This window comes from Odocoileus virginianus, chromosome 4 (genome assembly GCF_023699985.2).
Source record: "Odocoileus virginianus isolate 20LAN1187 ecotype Illinois chromosome 4, Ovbor_1.2, whole genome shotgun sequence".
Taxonomy (NCBI): domain Eukaryota; kingdom Metazoa; phylum Chordata; class Mammalia; order Artiodactyla; family Cervidae; genus Odocoileus; species Odocoileus virginianus.
The window spans coordinates 18,908,479-18,923,999 of NC_069677.1; the positions used below are offsets into that span (position 1 = coordinate 18,908,479).

The window sequence follows — 15,521 nt, forward strand, 5'->3', positions numbered from 1 at the left end:
GATATGGCACAATTTGCCCTCAATAAACAGTCAAACTCATAGAATGCCTATATGTAAACCTCTCTTTTTAAAACCAATAATAAATTCTCTTATAGAACTCATAATTCTACTTTTTGATAAGAATAGGAATTCTTACTTATAAACTTTTTTGGATTAAACTGAAATCCTTTGAAGCTATGCTGAGGAGGGCATATATCACATTCATTACCATGTCCTCCCCAGACTGCTGACATATTGCATTGAATACAGCTGATGTTCAACAAGTAGGTGTTGAATATATGCATGAATAAATGACTATAAAACAATAAAGGAAGCTAAAAGTAACACTGAAGTAGTCACAAATAAATAGCTATATAAGGGTATATGAGGGAAAATTATTTCAACTGGAAAGAATAGGGAACATTTTGTGAAGGTGTAGAATTTCATCTGTTCTAAAGGAGAAAAAGATGATGTTCCAGGCAGAAGGATGTTCCAGGTGAGGAAAAAGAGGAGAAAATAATAGAATATGTATAAAAGTAAAATTATTTATTCAGACAATAAAGTATTCAAAATATACAGAAAGTGAATAGGGTCTCATTAGAAATGAGAGACCTTACTACAGATAAATAGATAAATATATTCTTTTAAACTGGAAGATATACTTATTAATGTAAAATTGTTAATATAATTCTTTTAATCCTTTTTACCATGGAAAAGTACAATCATAGAGAGAATATACAATGATCCCTTTACCTGTATCTGGTGTCAAAAGTACCAGTTCAAGCTATGTCTTATTTCATCTATACCTACTCACTACATCCCGATATTATTTCAAAACAGATCACAGACATTATACAATTCAATTCATAGATATTTCTGTGTATACCTCTAAATGACAAGATCCCTTCTGCAAACATAACCATTATCATAATTTAAAAAGTAATAGTAATTCATCGATGTCATCAACATTCTGTCTGTGTTTATATTTCCCTGACTTTCTCCTAACTTGTTTTACAACTTTTTTTGAATAAACCATGATCCACTTAATGTCCATACATTGCAATTGGTTGTTATGTATCTTAAATCAGTCTTTTCCACCTCCCCTTCCTTTCCTGTCTTCTTTTCTTGTATTGATTACAGAACAAAGCGTATATGAAAAACACTCAAAACATATGTATGAGTTAATGAATTAGTATAAAGCAAATACTTTTATAATCACCACTCAGGTCCAGTAATAGAACATTGACAGTTTTGAAAGTGCTCACATGCTCAATGTCAACTGGACTTTCTTTACTACCTCCGAAAGTAGCAACTATCTGTTTTTGCATAGTGAAATCACTCCTTGTTTTCATTTACAATTTTATTATTCATATGTGTATCCTTAGATACTATAGTCTTAATCACTAAAGCATTTCAAATGTATTTTGTTTCTTTTAATCTGTTCATTCCCACTCTATGCTTCTTTTTTTGGCAATTTATTTGTTGACGAACATAAAACATTTGGCCTATAGAGTTTCTCACTATTTAGATTTTGCTGACTGCAAACTCATGGTGCAGATCAATACATCCTTCTGTTCTCTATATTTCCTGAGAAATGGCAGCAGGAGCCAAAGTTTTCATCAGACTCAGATTTAACCCATTTGGCACAAATACAGGTTATACTGTATTCTTTCATTAAAAGGAGTATGGCTGTTTCTCTTCTTATGATAGTAGCACTCACTGATGTATAATGCTTAGATTTAGTAAGTCATTGGGGTTTGCAAAGTGATTTTATACTTTTATAAAAATATACTTCCCTGCATCATTTCATTACTCAGTGTACATTTCTTATAGAAAAAGCAGAATAAAATCTTGATTTTTTTCCTTTTTATTTACCAGTTTTCAAGGTAATGCTTTTATTTCCTTAACATCCAAATGCAGCCATATTTTGAAATATCACTATAAATTTATGGATTTTAAACTTAATTCATGAGATGCAACCTGTTAATATCCTTCAGTTCAGTTCAGTTCAGTCGCTCAGTCGTGCCTGACTCTTTGCGACCCCATGAGTCACAGCACGCCAGGCCTCCCTGTCCATTACCAACTCCCAGAGTTTACCCAAACTCATGTCCATCGAATCGGTGATGCCATCCAGCCATCCCATCCTCTGTCGTCCCCTTCTCTTCCTGCCCCCAATCCCTCCCAGCATCATATCCATACTAAAGTTCAAATTACTCCATCTTTGGCCAATGAAAAACTCTTAAATTTGGCTCCCTAAGTCACTTCATTAATGACTTAAACAGAGACACATACTAAATTTTCAACTAGGATTATAGAATTTCCTGTTTCTTCTTTTAAATTTTTCAGTTTTTCCTTTGTATATTTTGAAACACTGTTACCAAGCATATTTTTTTTTATTATTTTATGCCTTCTTGATGAGTTCAACCTTTTATTATTCTAAAAAGTCTGCTAAAAAAAAACCCTCTTCTTTATATCTCATAATATCAATCATCTTACAGTTTACATGATATTGGTATATCGATTCTAACCTTTTTATTTTTATTAATCACTTTTTGATCAAAATTTTCTATCTTCCACTTTTTTTAATCTTCAGGTATTATTTATTGTGTTCATTTTCTGTTATGTTCCTTTTAGTTTAGCATTATTTTTGAAATTATTTTTTTCTAAGCTTTTATGGAGTTATATAATTTCTGGAAGTTTTTATTCTTATTTGTTATTCTTTCTTATCTTTCATCACTTCTTAATGTCTTTTTGCCAATTTTTGATACAAGTTACAAACATGTCCTTCCTGCATGCATTAATTTTTTTCTATAGAAATGTTATTCTGCTTCTTATTCTCCTTTTTTTCTTATAGCTTTGAAAAGGATTTTACCTTGATCCTTCTTTTTGTAAAGACTTTTTATGTGGACCATGTTTAAAGTCTTTATTGAATTTGTTACAGTATTGTTTCAGTTTTATGTTTTGATTTTTTGGACATAAGCCATGTGGGATCTTAGCTCCCCAACCAGGGATGGAACCTTCGCCTCTTGCTCTGGAAGGCAAAGTCTTAACCACTGAACTGCCAGAGCAGTTTCTTGATTATTCTTGTTACTCATTATTATGTAAAACTAGTTTTTCCTGAGCTTTAGGATTTAGTTGAAGTTTTCAACTTCACAGAGATCTTTCTTCAAAACTATGCTCTTGAGATTTCTTGATTCTGTTCTACTCTTCCATTCTCAGGCAGTTCTCTTTCCATCCTCAACATTGCCCTGACCCTGTTTATTTTGATCTTACTCCCAGCAGTTTTTCCTCAGTGTGAGTGGTTGTTTTACAGAGTTCTGAAGCACAAAAACTATTTCAATTCCTTCAGAATGTCTAGCTATAGGCTTTTCAGACCTACCCTCTATAGAGGGCAAACCCCCTCCCAATTTCCCAACTGCTATTCTCAAATTCATCCACTGGCCTTTTTGGGATTCTCATGTTCTAGAGCTTACCAGGTACCATATTATTTCCATTTTCATCTGCTTCCTTCTCTATAGATGCTGAATCTATATGGGTCATATTAGTGATTATATCACTTGCTTTATTGAAAGTGATTCTTAAGTATAACTTGTTATTGAGTTTTGTCTTAAATGTTGTTCAGGAGTTTGGGGATTTGGCTCAGGCGGACATTTGAAGAGATAAGAAAACTATGCTGCTGCCACAAATGCCATCTCCCAATACTTTCATTTTTGATTAAATATTTTCCTAAGGTTTCAGATTTCAAATAGATCACAGATCGAATGTGCCCACAAAGGAGAGCAACCATGAAAACACATTCAAGTATTAAATTCAGTACTGATTAACTAAAGAGTAGAAATTCACCAGAGGAATTTCTGCTGAAGCTTCTGACTTCCCTCAGCAGTGAGTATAAGTTGGCAATATTTCTCAAATTGTATTTCATAAGAAGTTAATAGAAATAAGATAGTTCTGGCAGCCCAGAGATTATAAGTTAAGACATGGTGAGTTGAGGTAAAGTCTCCACCACTTCCTTTAAAATGTTACAAAGTGAGGAAGCAGTAAAAAAATTTGTGTAAAGTTATTAAGGAAGAAATTGTGATGAGAAAAATCTCAGTTCCTATATTAATTCAATTCAACAAATAGTCATTATTGTTTTAGAGACGGTAAATGACCTCTGGTTTGCTTACCATATACCAAGTGATGTTTGGTTTGATATTAGAAGGAAAAAATCCATCTATGTTTGGACAAGAGATCTTCTGAACACCATATTCTAAATATAGCTTATGCACTGGAAGTTTCATGGGAGAATTGAAGCAGTTATCTTTTTGAACCACTTCCAGAGGAAATGCAACTTTGCTGCAATAGGTAGTATTCCTGAAAAGAAAAATATGCAGTGAATGGGCAGTTCCATTTGTTTTCATGCTGCAAACACATTGAAATGAGTGAAGTGAACTACTCCTATGTACTGAGACTTTATATGTTAAGCTCATGTAACAATTAAATGTGTTATGGAGGTATTTCCTAGAACAATTGACATAACAAAATAAAGACAGACACAATTAACTACTATTGATAAACTACTTACATTTTTAGATTTACTCCTAAATACACATATGTGTGTGTATATGTATTTATGGGCTTCCCTTGTGGCTCAGCTGGGAAGGAATCTACCTGCAGTGCTGGAGACCTGGGTTCCATCCCCGGATTGGGAAGATCCCTTGGAGAAGGGAAAGGCTACCCACTCCAGTATTCTAGGCTAGAGAATTCCATGAACTGTGTAGTTCAAGGAGTCACAAAGAGTCGGACACGACTGAGCACCTTTCACTTTCATATGTGTGTGTGTGTGTATATATATATATATATATATACATATATATATATGTATGAATGTATATATACATATATATCTGCTTTTCCATCGCTCAGTCGTATCTGACTCTTTGTGACCCCTATGGACTGGAGAACTCCAGGCTTGCCTGTCCTTCACCATCTCCCAGAGCTTGTTCAAACTCATGTCCATTGATTCGGTGCAGCCATCCAACCACCTTGTCCTCTGTCCTCCCCTTCTTCTCCTGCCCACTGCCTTCAGTCTTTCATGCTCAATTGTATCCAACTCTTTGTGACCCCATGGATCACAGCTCACAAGGCTTCTTGGTCCACAAGATTTTTCTAGGCAAGAATACAGGAGTGGGTTGCTCTCCCTCCTCCTCCAGGGGATTTTTCCCAACCCAGGGATCAAACCTGCATCTCCTGTGTTTCCTGCATTGGCAGGTGGATTCTTTACCACTGAGTCACCTGGGATATAAAATGTTTAATTTTACCCTTAAAACACTCTTAATAACACTAGTACTGGAAAGGCAAAGGTAAGAACAGCATATTAATTCATGGTTGATAATGGTATAAACAAGTTTTGGAAAAAAAAATGTTTCCAAAAGTATTTTTAAAAGCCTTAATCTTTGCCCTAGTCAGCCTATTTCTGAAGATTTTTTCACATGACAGAAATAGGAAAAGTGAGAAATGAGGGAGCACATGATCAAAAATGCCATCCTTTGCTGTGTCAGCAAGGAAGATATTAGAATCACTAGAAACACATATGAAAAGGAAGCCTGTAAAAAAACCATGGGACAACCATCCAAAGTTGTTGTACACACATATATATAAAAAAATCAAGCATGAAGGGAAAAACTAACAAATGCATAAAATGTGTTAAGATGGCTGGGGAACTGTATTTATGTCTTTAATGTTTATATAAGTCATTTCATCTGCCTGGAGGGTTCTTCTTCTCCCATCACCCTACCTCTCACTCAGAGGTTTATATCACCCTACCTTTCAGTTAAGACTTTTATCCTCTCAGCATGTCGGACAATTCTTTGGTTGAATTTATTACATGGCATGGCCATGTGTGTTTTCTTTTATTTCTTGCATCTAGCACAATACCTAAATTTTCAGTTGGCAATGAATAAATATTTGTTAGCTACATGGGATAGATATAAAATTGTATTACATATAGGAAAACAATGAAAAGAACATAGATAATAACAATAAGTGATTTTTTAGGGTGATATGTAAATGGGCCATTAATTGTTCACCCTGTTTTGTGATTTCTTTCAATATTTAAAACATCTTATATACTCAGTAACTCATGAACTAAGACTAACCCCAAGGGAAGGTGTGGGAGAATTTATTACCCTTCCCAAGATGGGAGGAAAGAGCATTTAAAGATGACTTATGACAATGGTAATAAGGTGGAAAGGGTGAGTGGCAAGCATGATCTTTGCCTATAAATAACAAAAGGTCTTCCAAGAAGAAAAAGTGTTCCATAGGTGGATATTACAGAAGGCAAACTTCAGCTTAATAAGATCCATTTTCTGACTATAAAAATAAAGTGATGAACAATGGTTAGACTAACTTTTCCAGCTTCATAAGTCAAATATGAACATTATCTTAGTAGAGGTATTGAAGCAAGAATACAAGCAGTAAAATCCTAGAGGATGAACCTGAGCTTTATGGTGTTAATGACATCAAGCCTATGATTTCACATGGTTCAGCTTAAGGTCATTCTCAGTTTAAGAATCACCACAGGATTACAGGAGACTTTTGATGCCCCCACCAGATAAGTTCAATTCAAATTTTCTTTAGAGATGTAGAAGACAGGCACAAGGTGAATTGAAGAGATGGAAATCTGGAAACTGATAAATAACAGTAAAGATATACTCACACGTTGAGGATCATGAGCCCTGCTCCTATAATGAAAAGAAGGCTGAAAACGTTTGAGAGAGAGCTCTAGAGAAGTAGTAGGTTGGTAAGGAAAAAGAAATAGAGGTACTGAAACACAAGAATGCATAGCAGAGACAAGGTCAGCCAGAAAGCGACTGACAACCTGTTCCCAGGTATTTGCTGAGGTCCATGTATGGAATGTTACTAGATTATTAATTATCAAAGATAATAAGGGGTTCAAAGAACATTTAGGCCAACTTTTTTCATTTTGTGGGTATAGATACCAAAGCTGTGTTAGAACATAAATAATGGGCACATGAGCTCCTTGGAAGTCTAAACCCCAGTCTAGAGTTCAATCCAATAAAATGAAACAGAAGGGGTGAAAGCCTCAATGGACTTAACAAGAGACTTCCAAGGTCACATTGATTAACATGTGGGGTTTTTTGTGATAAAGAAGTGCTTTTTCACTAAATCATAACATTGGCTAAATTTATCAAAATATAATTATGGTTTTCCATCACAGAACAGTTAACATCCATGAGAGACAAAGAGCATTCAAAAGGTGTGGGATTACCTATTCTTCTGTTATTGTTATGTCATCCAGCTCTACTATTATGGGCTAGGTTGTGTCCTCCACCCCAAATTCATATGTTGAAGTTGAATACTTCAGAATGAGACTGTATTTGGAGATAGGTCTTGAGATTAAGTCAAAGAAAGCTGATATGTGTGGACCCTAATCCAATATAACTGATGCTCTTAAAAGAAGAGAGGACTGGGACACAGAAGACATGGGGGGGAAAGATGCTAAGACCTGGAGAAAAGATGTCCCTCTACAAGCCAAGCAGAGATGAATGAAACAACCATGCTGTCACCTTGATCTGGGAATTCTAGCCTCTAGAACTATAAGAAATCATATTTCCATTGTTCAAGCCACCAATCTGCAGTATTTTGTAATGGGAGCCCTAGAAAAATCAATATACTTATTAAATGGTAGGAAACAATGTTTTAAAATATCCATAACCTAGATGGGAGTTTAAAAAACAAAGTAAAGCCTGAAAGCTAAAAGGGGACCTCAGGGAGTCAAAAACTAGGCCTTAAAATGGTTAATTTTCAGAGGAACCTCATTTTTTTCAAGATTTTTTTTCAGAGAAAAAACAATATTAATCTGTTGTAAAAGAAAACTTGGTATACTATGAAGTAAAATGCAGAATCTACATGAAACTTCAGAAGAAGAAAAAGTGGGTTTGTAATAAAGTTTGCAGTAATGGTAGAATGCTTTAGATTATATTCTTAGATTCCCAGAGATCTGGTGTTCATTTGCTTTATACGGAAACTTTGGTGAAAAGTTTGAAAAGCATTGTTTTAAGTGCATTTGATGCTTGTCAAATATTCTTTCATCTATATGGCACATCGAGGCTTTTGTTCACTTGTGTCCAGTTCTTTGTGACCCCATGGACTATGCAGTCCATGGAATTCTCCAGGCCAGAATACTGGAGTGGGTAACTGTTCCCTTCTCTAGAGGATCTTCCCAAACCAGGGATCGAACCCAGGTCTCCCCTATTGCAGGCAGATTCTTTACCAGCTGAGCCACCAAAGAAACCCTTTACTCTGTGCTAGGCACTTAAAAAACTGCCACGAATAACAGACATGAATGCGTTCTACTGCCAGCCCTGCTCACTGTCTAGGGAAACAGATACATCTCCAAGTGACTCAGATGGAGGTAGATGCCAGTGTCAGGGAAAAGGAACATATGAATAAACCTCCATCTCTAGACAACTCTGATGTATGTCTGGTTTGAAAAGGAACCACCAATGGAGAATGTTCTCAGAAGCTCAACCTTTTTCTCTGCTCATCTCTTTCAGCCAATCTCAGCTAAGCCAATGAGGTGAAGAGTAACTCTTTCTGGATAAATGCGTCCTTCTCCTCCCCAGCTTCACATCCTTTGGGTAAGGGTTCGGGAACAAAGCAAAAAGGGAAAGACACCACAAGGGTCAGCCTACCTCAGCATGCAGGTATAGTTTCCCGTGTCGTTGAGAAGCGTGGGCCGGAACCAGAGCAGGTCTTTCTCCTTACTAATGCGGTTCTCAGGGAGGCGGAAGTTAATCGGCTCCTCCAGGTCCCGGTCCTGCCTTGTCCAATACCAGATGAGAGTAAGGCCTGCTGAATGGGCTGTGCTGTAGTTGTATTTCAAGAAGTGTTCAAAGAGTGGGCACTTGATACGAGCCGGTTCATCCTCATACACTTGGATCTGCCTCATGGTATCTAGCCCCCAGTCATCGCAGCGTTCTGGAATAAACAAAACGAAAGAAAAGGCAGCTGAATCATCTCACCTCCAAAGAACATACCTTCTCCTTAGGATAGCCCCAACCTTTTTCAGGACACTTCTCTTGTCATATTAATTAGCCTTTTTCTAATAAATGCTTCTAATAGACAGCTGTGCTGTGAAGAGATGACTTCCTCTCATTCCTTCATCTTTTGACTATCATAACAGTGTGATCTGATAGTTTGATCCTGTTGAACCCAACAAGGTATGAGGGAGAATCTCACCTGGACAAGAAAATCAAGTGCTCTTTCACTCCTCTGGGGACAAAGGCAATTCTAAGGATAAGATCATAACTGAAAAGAGAAGCCTCCTAGTTCTCCCCTGGTCTCCGAATTTGGGGGCTAGATCTTCACTGTCCAATAGCAGTAAAATGCCTGCCACATATTTAATTTTAGATGTCTTGATTGCCACATTAAAGAAATAAAAAGAAGCAGGTAAAATTAATTTTAATATTTTATTAAACTTGATACATCTAAAACCACAAATATTAATATTTTATACTTACATTCTTTTTTGTAATAAATCTTCAAAATTCAATATACTTTACACTTGTTGTACATATCAGACTGACTACAATACATGGGAAAGCTTTCTAGTAAAAAGGAGATACATACGGTAGAGCTTAGACACCCTGCTGGTAGCTACACCCTGCAGAAGCAGAACTGTCAGACCTTTTCACAGCTGATCAAAGATGCAAGAGCAGGGCCAGCTTGCACCAGTTGAGTTGAGCTTATCTTACTAGAACTTCCCAGACAACTTACAGACTTATGAGCAATAATACATGAGTAATAAATTAAAAGAGGTTTGTGATCATTTGTTAGGCAACATCTTGGGGGTAACAGATAGCTAATAAAACAACTAACAGTGACTAATGTTGATAAAAGCAAAGATTTGAAGATTTATGACATGCAAAATGTTTGGTAAGTTAATGATAAATCTCTAAATAAATAATAGATCTCCGGGAAATTTAACAAACTGACTTTTCTAAGACTCAACAAATCAGTACTGTTTACAACTGTAATACTTCATTTAGAAACACCTTTTAAAATCCAGTATACAAAAAAAGAACTGGAAAGACCAAAATTTTGTTCACATTAAGACAAATTGATATTAAAATATTTTAATTAAACATATATCATAACCTTCTTTAAATATATTTCTATTCACACTGCAAAGTTGTAGAATTAGGCCATTTAGTTTATAGAAAATTTTAACCAGTTTTTTTCTTTTTTTTTTTTCAGATAAGTAAGTCAGATTGAATGCATGCATCTAATTTCATCCCTTAATGAAATTTCACTAAAACTAATTTTTCAAGACATTATCCCAAGTAATAGCAATAATAAGAGAAAAGACAATAGCAATACCATAGCAGACAAAATGGTGACCAGTTTGGCCCATTTAAATGAAAAGTCCTAAATGAGGAGAAGAAAGCTGTAGAACAAACCAATCTGCAAAGTAGAATGCAAAAAACATCAGGAGGCGAAACTGTCAGTATCAAGATAAGTAATCACTACTACCTTAACACCTAATATTTCTGGGTTCTCTTCCTAGGCACATTGTAAGATTGTACTTTTATGTCCTTCTGAAATAAGAGGATGCCATGTGACTCACTTTTGCCAAAATGATGTACCAAGTGTCACCTATGGTGAGTGTTTTAACAGCCAGAGTATTTCACTAGGCTTCCTTTTCTTCTGCCTTAGCAAATATGAAAACATAGACATTGAGACGCCTTTAGCTTATTTCCCTTGATATAGATGGCATATGGCAAAGCTTTACTATTTTAAGTCATAGAGAATTAGGATTGCTTATTACCAATATGAATAATCTATATTATCCTGGCAAATGCAATCACATACCTTAAAAATAAGCACATATATAAAATAGCAAAATAAGGAGAAGTGGATGAAGGCTATGTCAAAAAGTGACATTTTTTGTTCCAACCCCACTCTCCTAGCACTCGGCAACCTTTCTCACTGAGCTCCAAGGATTGGAACAGCCAGGAGAGTGTAAACAGTCTTTACACTCCAGGCAGGAGAATGAATAAATGTTCTCTAGGAAACCTGACTATTTCCAGAGAAAAGATCTAACAATCTTACTAAGAGAGAATTTTTTTAAACAACTTGTACAGCCATATCATTTAACATAAAAAGCTCAAGATGAACAAATCCCCCCCCACACACACACTTAGAATTTCTAATCAGCTTCCTAATAGCTTCTTCTTAAATACAAAACAGCCCTAGGAGACATCTGAGAAAAATCTCTACTATTAACAGTAACACCCGAAGAAACATTGTAAAAAAAATTGATAAAATCAAAATTATTCAAATAAAAGAAATCTTGGAAAACAAAGCTATCATTAACATCCTCAGAGAAATAAAGAAACTTCTACATTCATCAAGCGAGAACAGGATGATACAACAAAGGAATATTCAGAGAAAAACAAAAAGCTCATTGAAATTAAAAACATGATTGAAGAGAGGTAAATTTTAATAAATGGCTTATTTGGAAGTTGAAATTGAGAATTTTCTAAAGAGTAGACTACAAAGAAAAATAAATAGAAAATAGACAAGAAAGTTAGAAGACTAGTCCAGGAGTCTTAACATCTCCATAACAGAATCCTCAAAAGAAAAAAAAAAAGGAGAAAACTCTCAATCAAATAATTCAAAGCAAAAACAAATCTCAGAACTAAAGTAGATAACCTTCTAAATTAAAAAGAGCTGTCAATTGCTCCAGCACTGTGGATGAAAACAGACTTGCATCACAAAAATAATTTTTAAAACTGAAAAAAGAAAAGACTATATAAACTACTGGCAAGTAAGAAAAAGAAAAAAAAAAGACACATACTAGGAAGACTAGGAATCAGAATGGCTTTACAACTCTCAAAAACAAGACTAGAAGCTAGAAGATAATGACTCAATGCATCTTACGGAAATGTATTATTAATCTTGAATCTTAAACCAACAAAAAAATCACATGTGAAAGTGACATTTTCAGACACATAAAGACTCAGTAATTTTTCTTCCTATACTGTTTTTCAAGAAGTTTCTGGGGAATTTGTGTCCAAAAAAATGAGAGAAAAAACAACAGAGGGAAAAATGAGATCAAGAACTAGGGGGATCCAACTAAAGAGAGAGAGGAAGAGATTCCCAGGATAACAATGCAGAACATCCTAAGGAAAGCAGCTATACATTAGGGTTTGCTGGTAAATCAGTATAGATAGAAGAAAAATGGAGATCCCAATAAAGGAAAAAAAAAAAAAAGTAACTGATGGGTCATCTGATTAGATTATCACAGTGAACAATTATGCTGAAGGGCAATTGAAAAGTATAAAAATAGTTACCAAAAGATACTAATTAGGGATTTCTGTGGTGGCCCAATGGTTAAGACTCCCTATTTCCATTGCAGGGGTTGCAGGTTCAATCCTTGGTCGGAGAACTAAGATCCCACATGATGAACTAAGATCCTGCATAATTTAAACTGATCCCACATCCTTTTTTAAATTGTTATTTTGGCGAGGGTTTTTTGCTTTGTTTTGTTTTCATGTGGACCATTTTTAAAGTCTTTATTGAACTTGTTACAATATTGTTTCTGTTTTATGCTTTGGATATTTGGCTGCAAGGCATGTGGGATCTTAGCCCCACACCAGGGACACAACCCACACCCAGTGCATTGGAAGGCAAAGTCTTAACCACTGGACTGCTGCAGAAGTTCCAGCCCGAAGAAGTCTTTATGACCCTGAACAATAATTAATAGCAAGAAAGATGATAAGTGACAGGTGGATTTTTTTTTTATTTTGTAAAGATAAGAGAATGTTAATTGTGAAAGGGAAATGGAAAAAGAGACATCAAACCCAGAAACATGAACTCAGGCAGACGAATTTAGAACAAAGCTTGAAATGGAATTTTGGTGTTCACTGGGGCAGACTGTGGCAGAGTCTGGGTAAACGTTCATTAGTTCTGTTTTCTCTTCTTGGCCGTATGAAACCTGCACATCCTTGACAATTGGGTTGGGACCATGTGACTTGGTTCTGGCCAATGAGGGACCAGAAACACTGTACAACTTGAAACTCCCAGCATAATCTTTGTTGCTTTCTCTTCCCCTTCCATGGAGTCCTTGAAGACCAGAAATTTGTGAAAAGGGCATCATGACAACATGGAAGGAGCCTGGATTCCTGCCATCAGTCAAAGCAGAGCTTCTCAGGAAAACTTCTTTGAAAGCTTCTCACTTTGGAAGAATTAAGACAAATCTCTATCAATTAAGCCACTGAGATGTAGGACATTAATTTGTTATAGCAACTAGTATTGACTTATAAAGGAAGCCAGAATTTTTCTTTCATAATATAATAACAAATCAAGAGCAAACAGACTTATTTTAAAACAGCATATGTTAAAGGCCCTTACATACTAATATTTAAACACAGGTTAACAAAAATTTCTGGTTTATTCACTGAATATCTTTTCAACCAAATTAAATACAATACAGTGTCAAGGGGAAAAGAAATCTTATACCTGCAATGTATCTCCCTTACAGAATATTTCATGGGTCAAATGAGTATATCTATAGAGTGAATCAGACTCCTTTACAATAGGGACCAAAGACACACATATTAGTATTTGTAAGCATTAGTAAAAATGGTATTATTATTGAGTTTTTTTCTCTGGGGCATTTACCCATTAGAAATTAGTTCTGTGAGTTCTTTAACTTTCCCTAGCCAGCCACCTGAGGGAACTTTGTCAGAGATTTTTAAATTATTCAATGAACAAATAAAACTAAAATCTATGACAATGGGCTGAAGTGTCATGCAATACCAAATTAATTATATGATTCACTGCAGGCACCAGGCAAAGAAGATACTGGGGAAATGGCTGTTATGCAAATAGATGTACCTCTAATAACAGCAAAGGGAATTTAACAAATTACTGGCACAGAGAATTCCTTTTTTGTTTAAAATGTCCCTTCCCATCCAGTGCACTCCATAGTGGAAGTCCTCTCTAAGTTGGCCCCTCAACATGGGAGGACTATAAAGTCAGCATTTCCCTCAGTCAAAGGATTTCTTAAGGCTGGGGCTTGGTGGCACAGAGGACTAATGGGAATGTGCAAAGCCAAGTCACTGGAAAATCCAACCCACGCTCCTGACAGCAATTAGCATTTATATAGCAGGGTATACATTTTAACTAATTAATCTCACAACACCCTCTTGGGCTTTCATGCCCATTCCCACATTACATGCCAGGAAACGAAGACAGAAAGATTAATTGACTTACTTTTGCCTGAGTGGTAGCAGAAATAAAAGCTGCCTGAACATAGCTCTGGGAGGCTTGTTCCCAAGCTATGCTCACACATACAAAGCAAGATATTTCCCACAGGAAAGCTACTCATATATTTGTATTTATTAAATATTTACCGGAAGCCTGCTGTGTTGGGTGCTACAGCAAAGAAACATGTAAATTTAAGAATCAAGAAGCTCAAGTGCAGGAAGTAAAAAAAGGGGGGAAAGTTTTAAATATTGGAAGAACTAAGGTGGAATTAATGTCTATATGTAATTATTTGCCCTGTGCCACTTACTTACAACCTTGGACAAAATGTTTCCCTCTCAGATTCATGTGTCATATGCCTATTATATAGTGCTGTAGGGAAAGCTGAGGTCTAGGGATATGTAAAGAGCTCAGTACATATTAGCTGGATCTACATGACAAATCTGAGTGTCCAGCAAGAGGTTATAATTTTGGAAAGAGAAAGATATAGACACAAAATTAATTAAAAGAAAATACTTGGTAGAATGAATGAACCAACAGTTAAAACACGCTTCTAAGCAGGACTGTAGTCATTATATTAATATAGTATAGCAGTGTAGTATAGTATAGTACAGTATAGTGTAGTATAATATCATATAGTGTAGTGTAGTATAGTATGGTATAGTATGGTATAGTATATACATGGGACAGGAAGAAGTAACAATCCTGAGAATGAGTTTAGATGAGAACCAGGCCCTTTTAACATCCCATCTTGGAATGCGACATAGATGAATTCACCTTAAAAACTCCTGTCAGCCCATTCTAGTAGTCCTATGTCTGAGGGCAGAGACTCAGTCTAATGGAAGGCTGGTTTTACAACCATCTTGGTAATTTTGAATAGTTTCATTTTTCTAGTAGTATACTTGGCTCCTCAGGAAATATTACCCTGGTACTGTGATCCACAGAGAATCTAAGGTGTGAGCAAGCTGGTTAGGCTGGGAAGCAACACTGAATGAGTGACATGAAGACTAGAAGTAAATCAACAAATTAAGTGTGGGCAGGTCTCTGAGGTAAGATAGAGAAGTGTCAGACACAAACCCCTTAGCAAGAGCCGTGAGACAGAAGACACGTGGCACAGAGCATTAACACTGGGGCTAACAAACATGATTCAGAAGCAGACTTTAACACCCACTGGCTGTGTTAACTCAATTAACAGTAACTACTGAGCAATCCATCCTGCGTGTGCATATCACTTCAGTCATGTCTGATTCTGCGACCGTATGTACTGT

General features: G+C 35.9%; 1 protein-coding gene across 7 annotated transcripts in view; it reads right to left on the reverse strand.

The window, feature by feature from the left end:
- The window catches only part of IL1RAP (interleukin 1 receptor accessory protein), a 149,216-nt gene that overhangs the window by 50,487 nt on the left and 83,208 nt on the right, over positions 1 to 15,521 (reverse strand). For all 7 annotated transcript variants that reach the window (XR_002313374.2, XM_020890480.2, XM_070466244.1 and 4 more), the window contains exons 3-4: positions 8,676 to 8,961; positions 4,146 to 4,332 (exon numbers count right to left, since the gene is read on the reverse strand). Coding sequence is in view for 6 of the 7 variants with exons in the window: in XM_020890480.2 (XP_020746139.1) it covers positions 4,146 to 4,332; positions 8,676 to 8,961 (473 nt within the window). In the remaining variant the exon portion in view is untranslated. The remainder of the gene's footprint in view (positions 1 to 4,145; positions 4,333 to 8,675; positions 8,962 to 15,521) is intronic.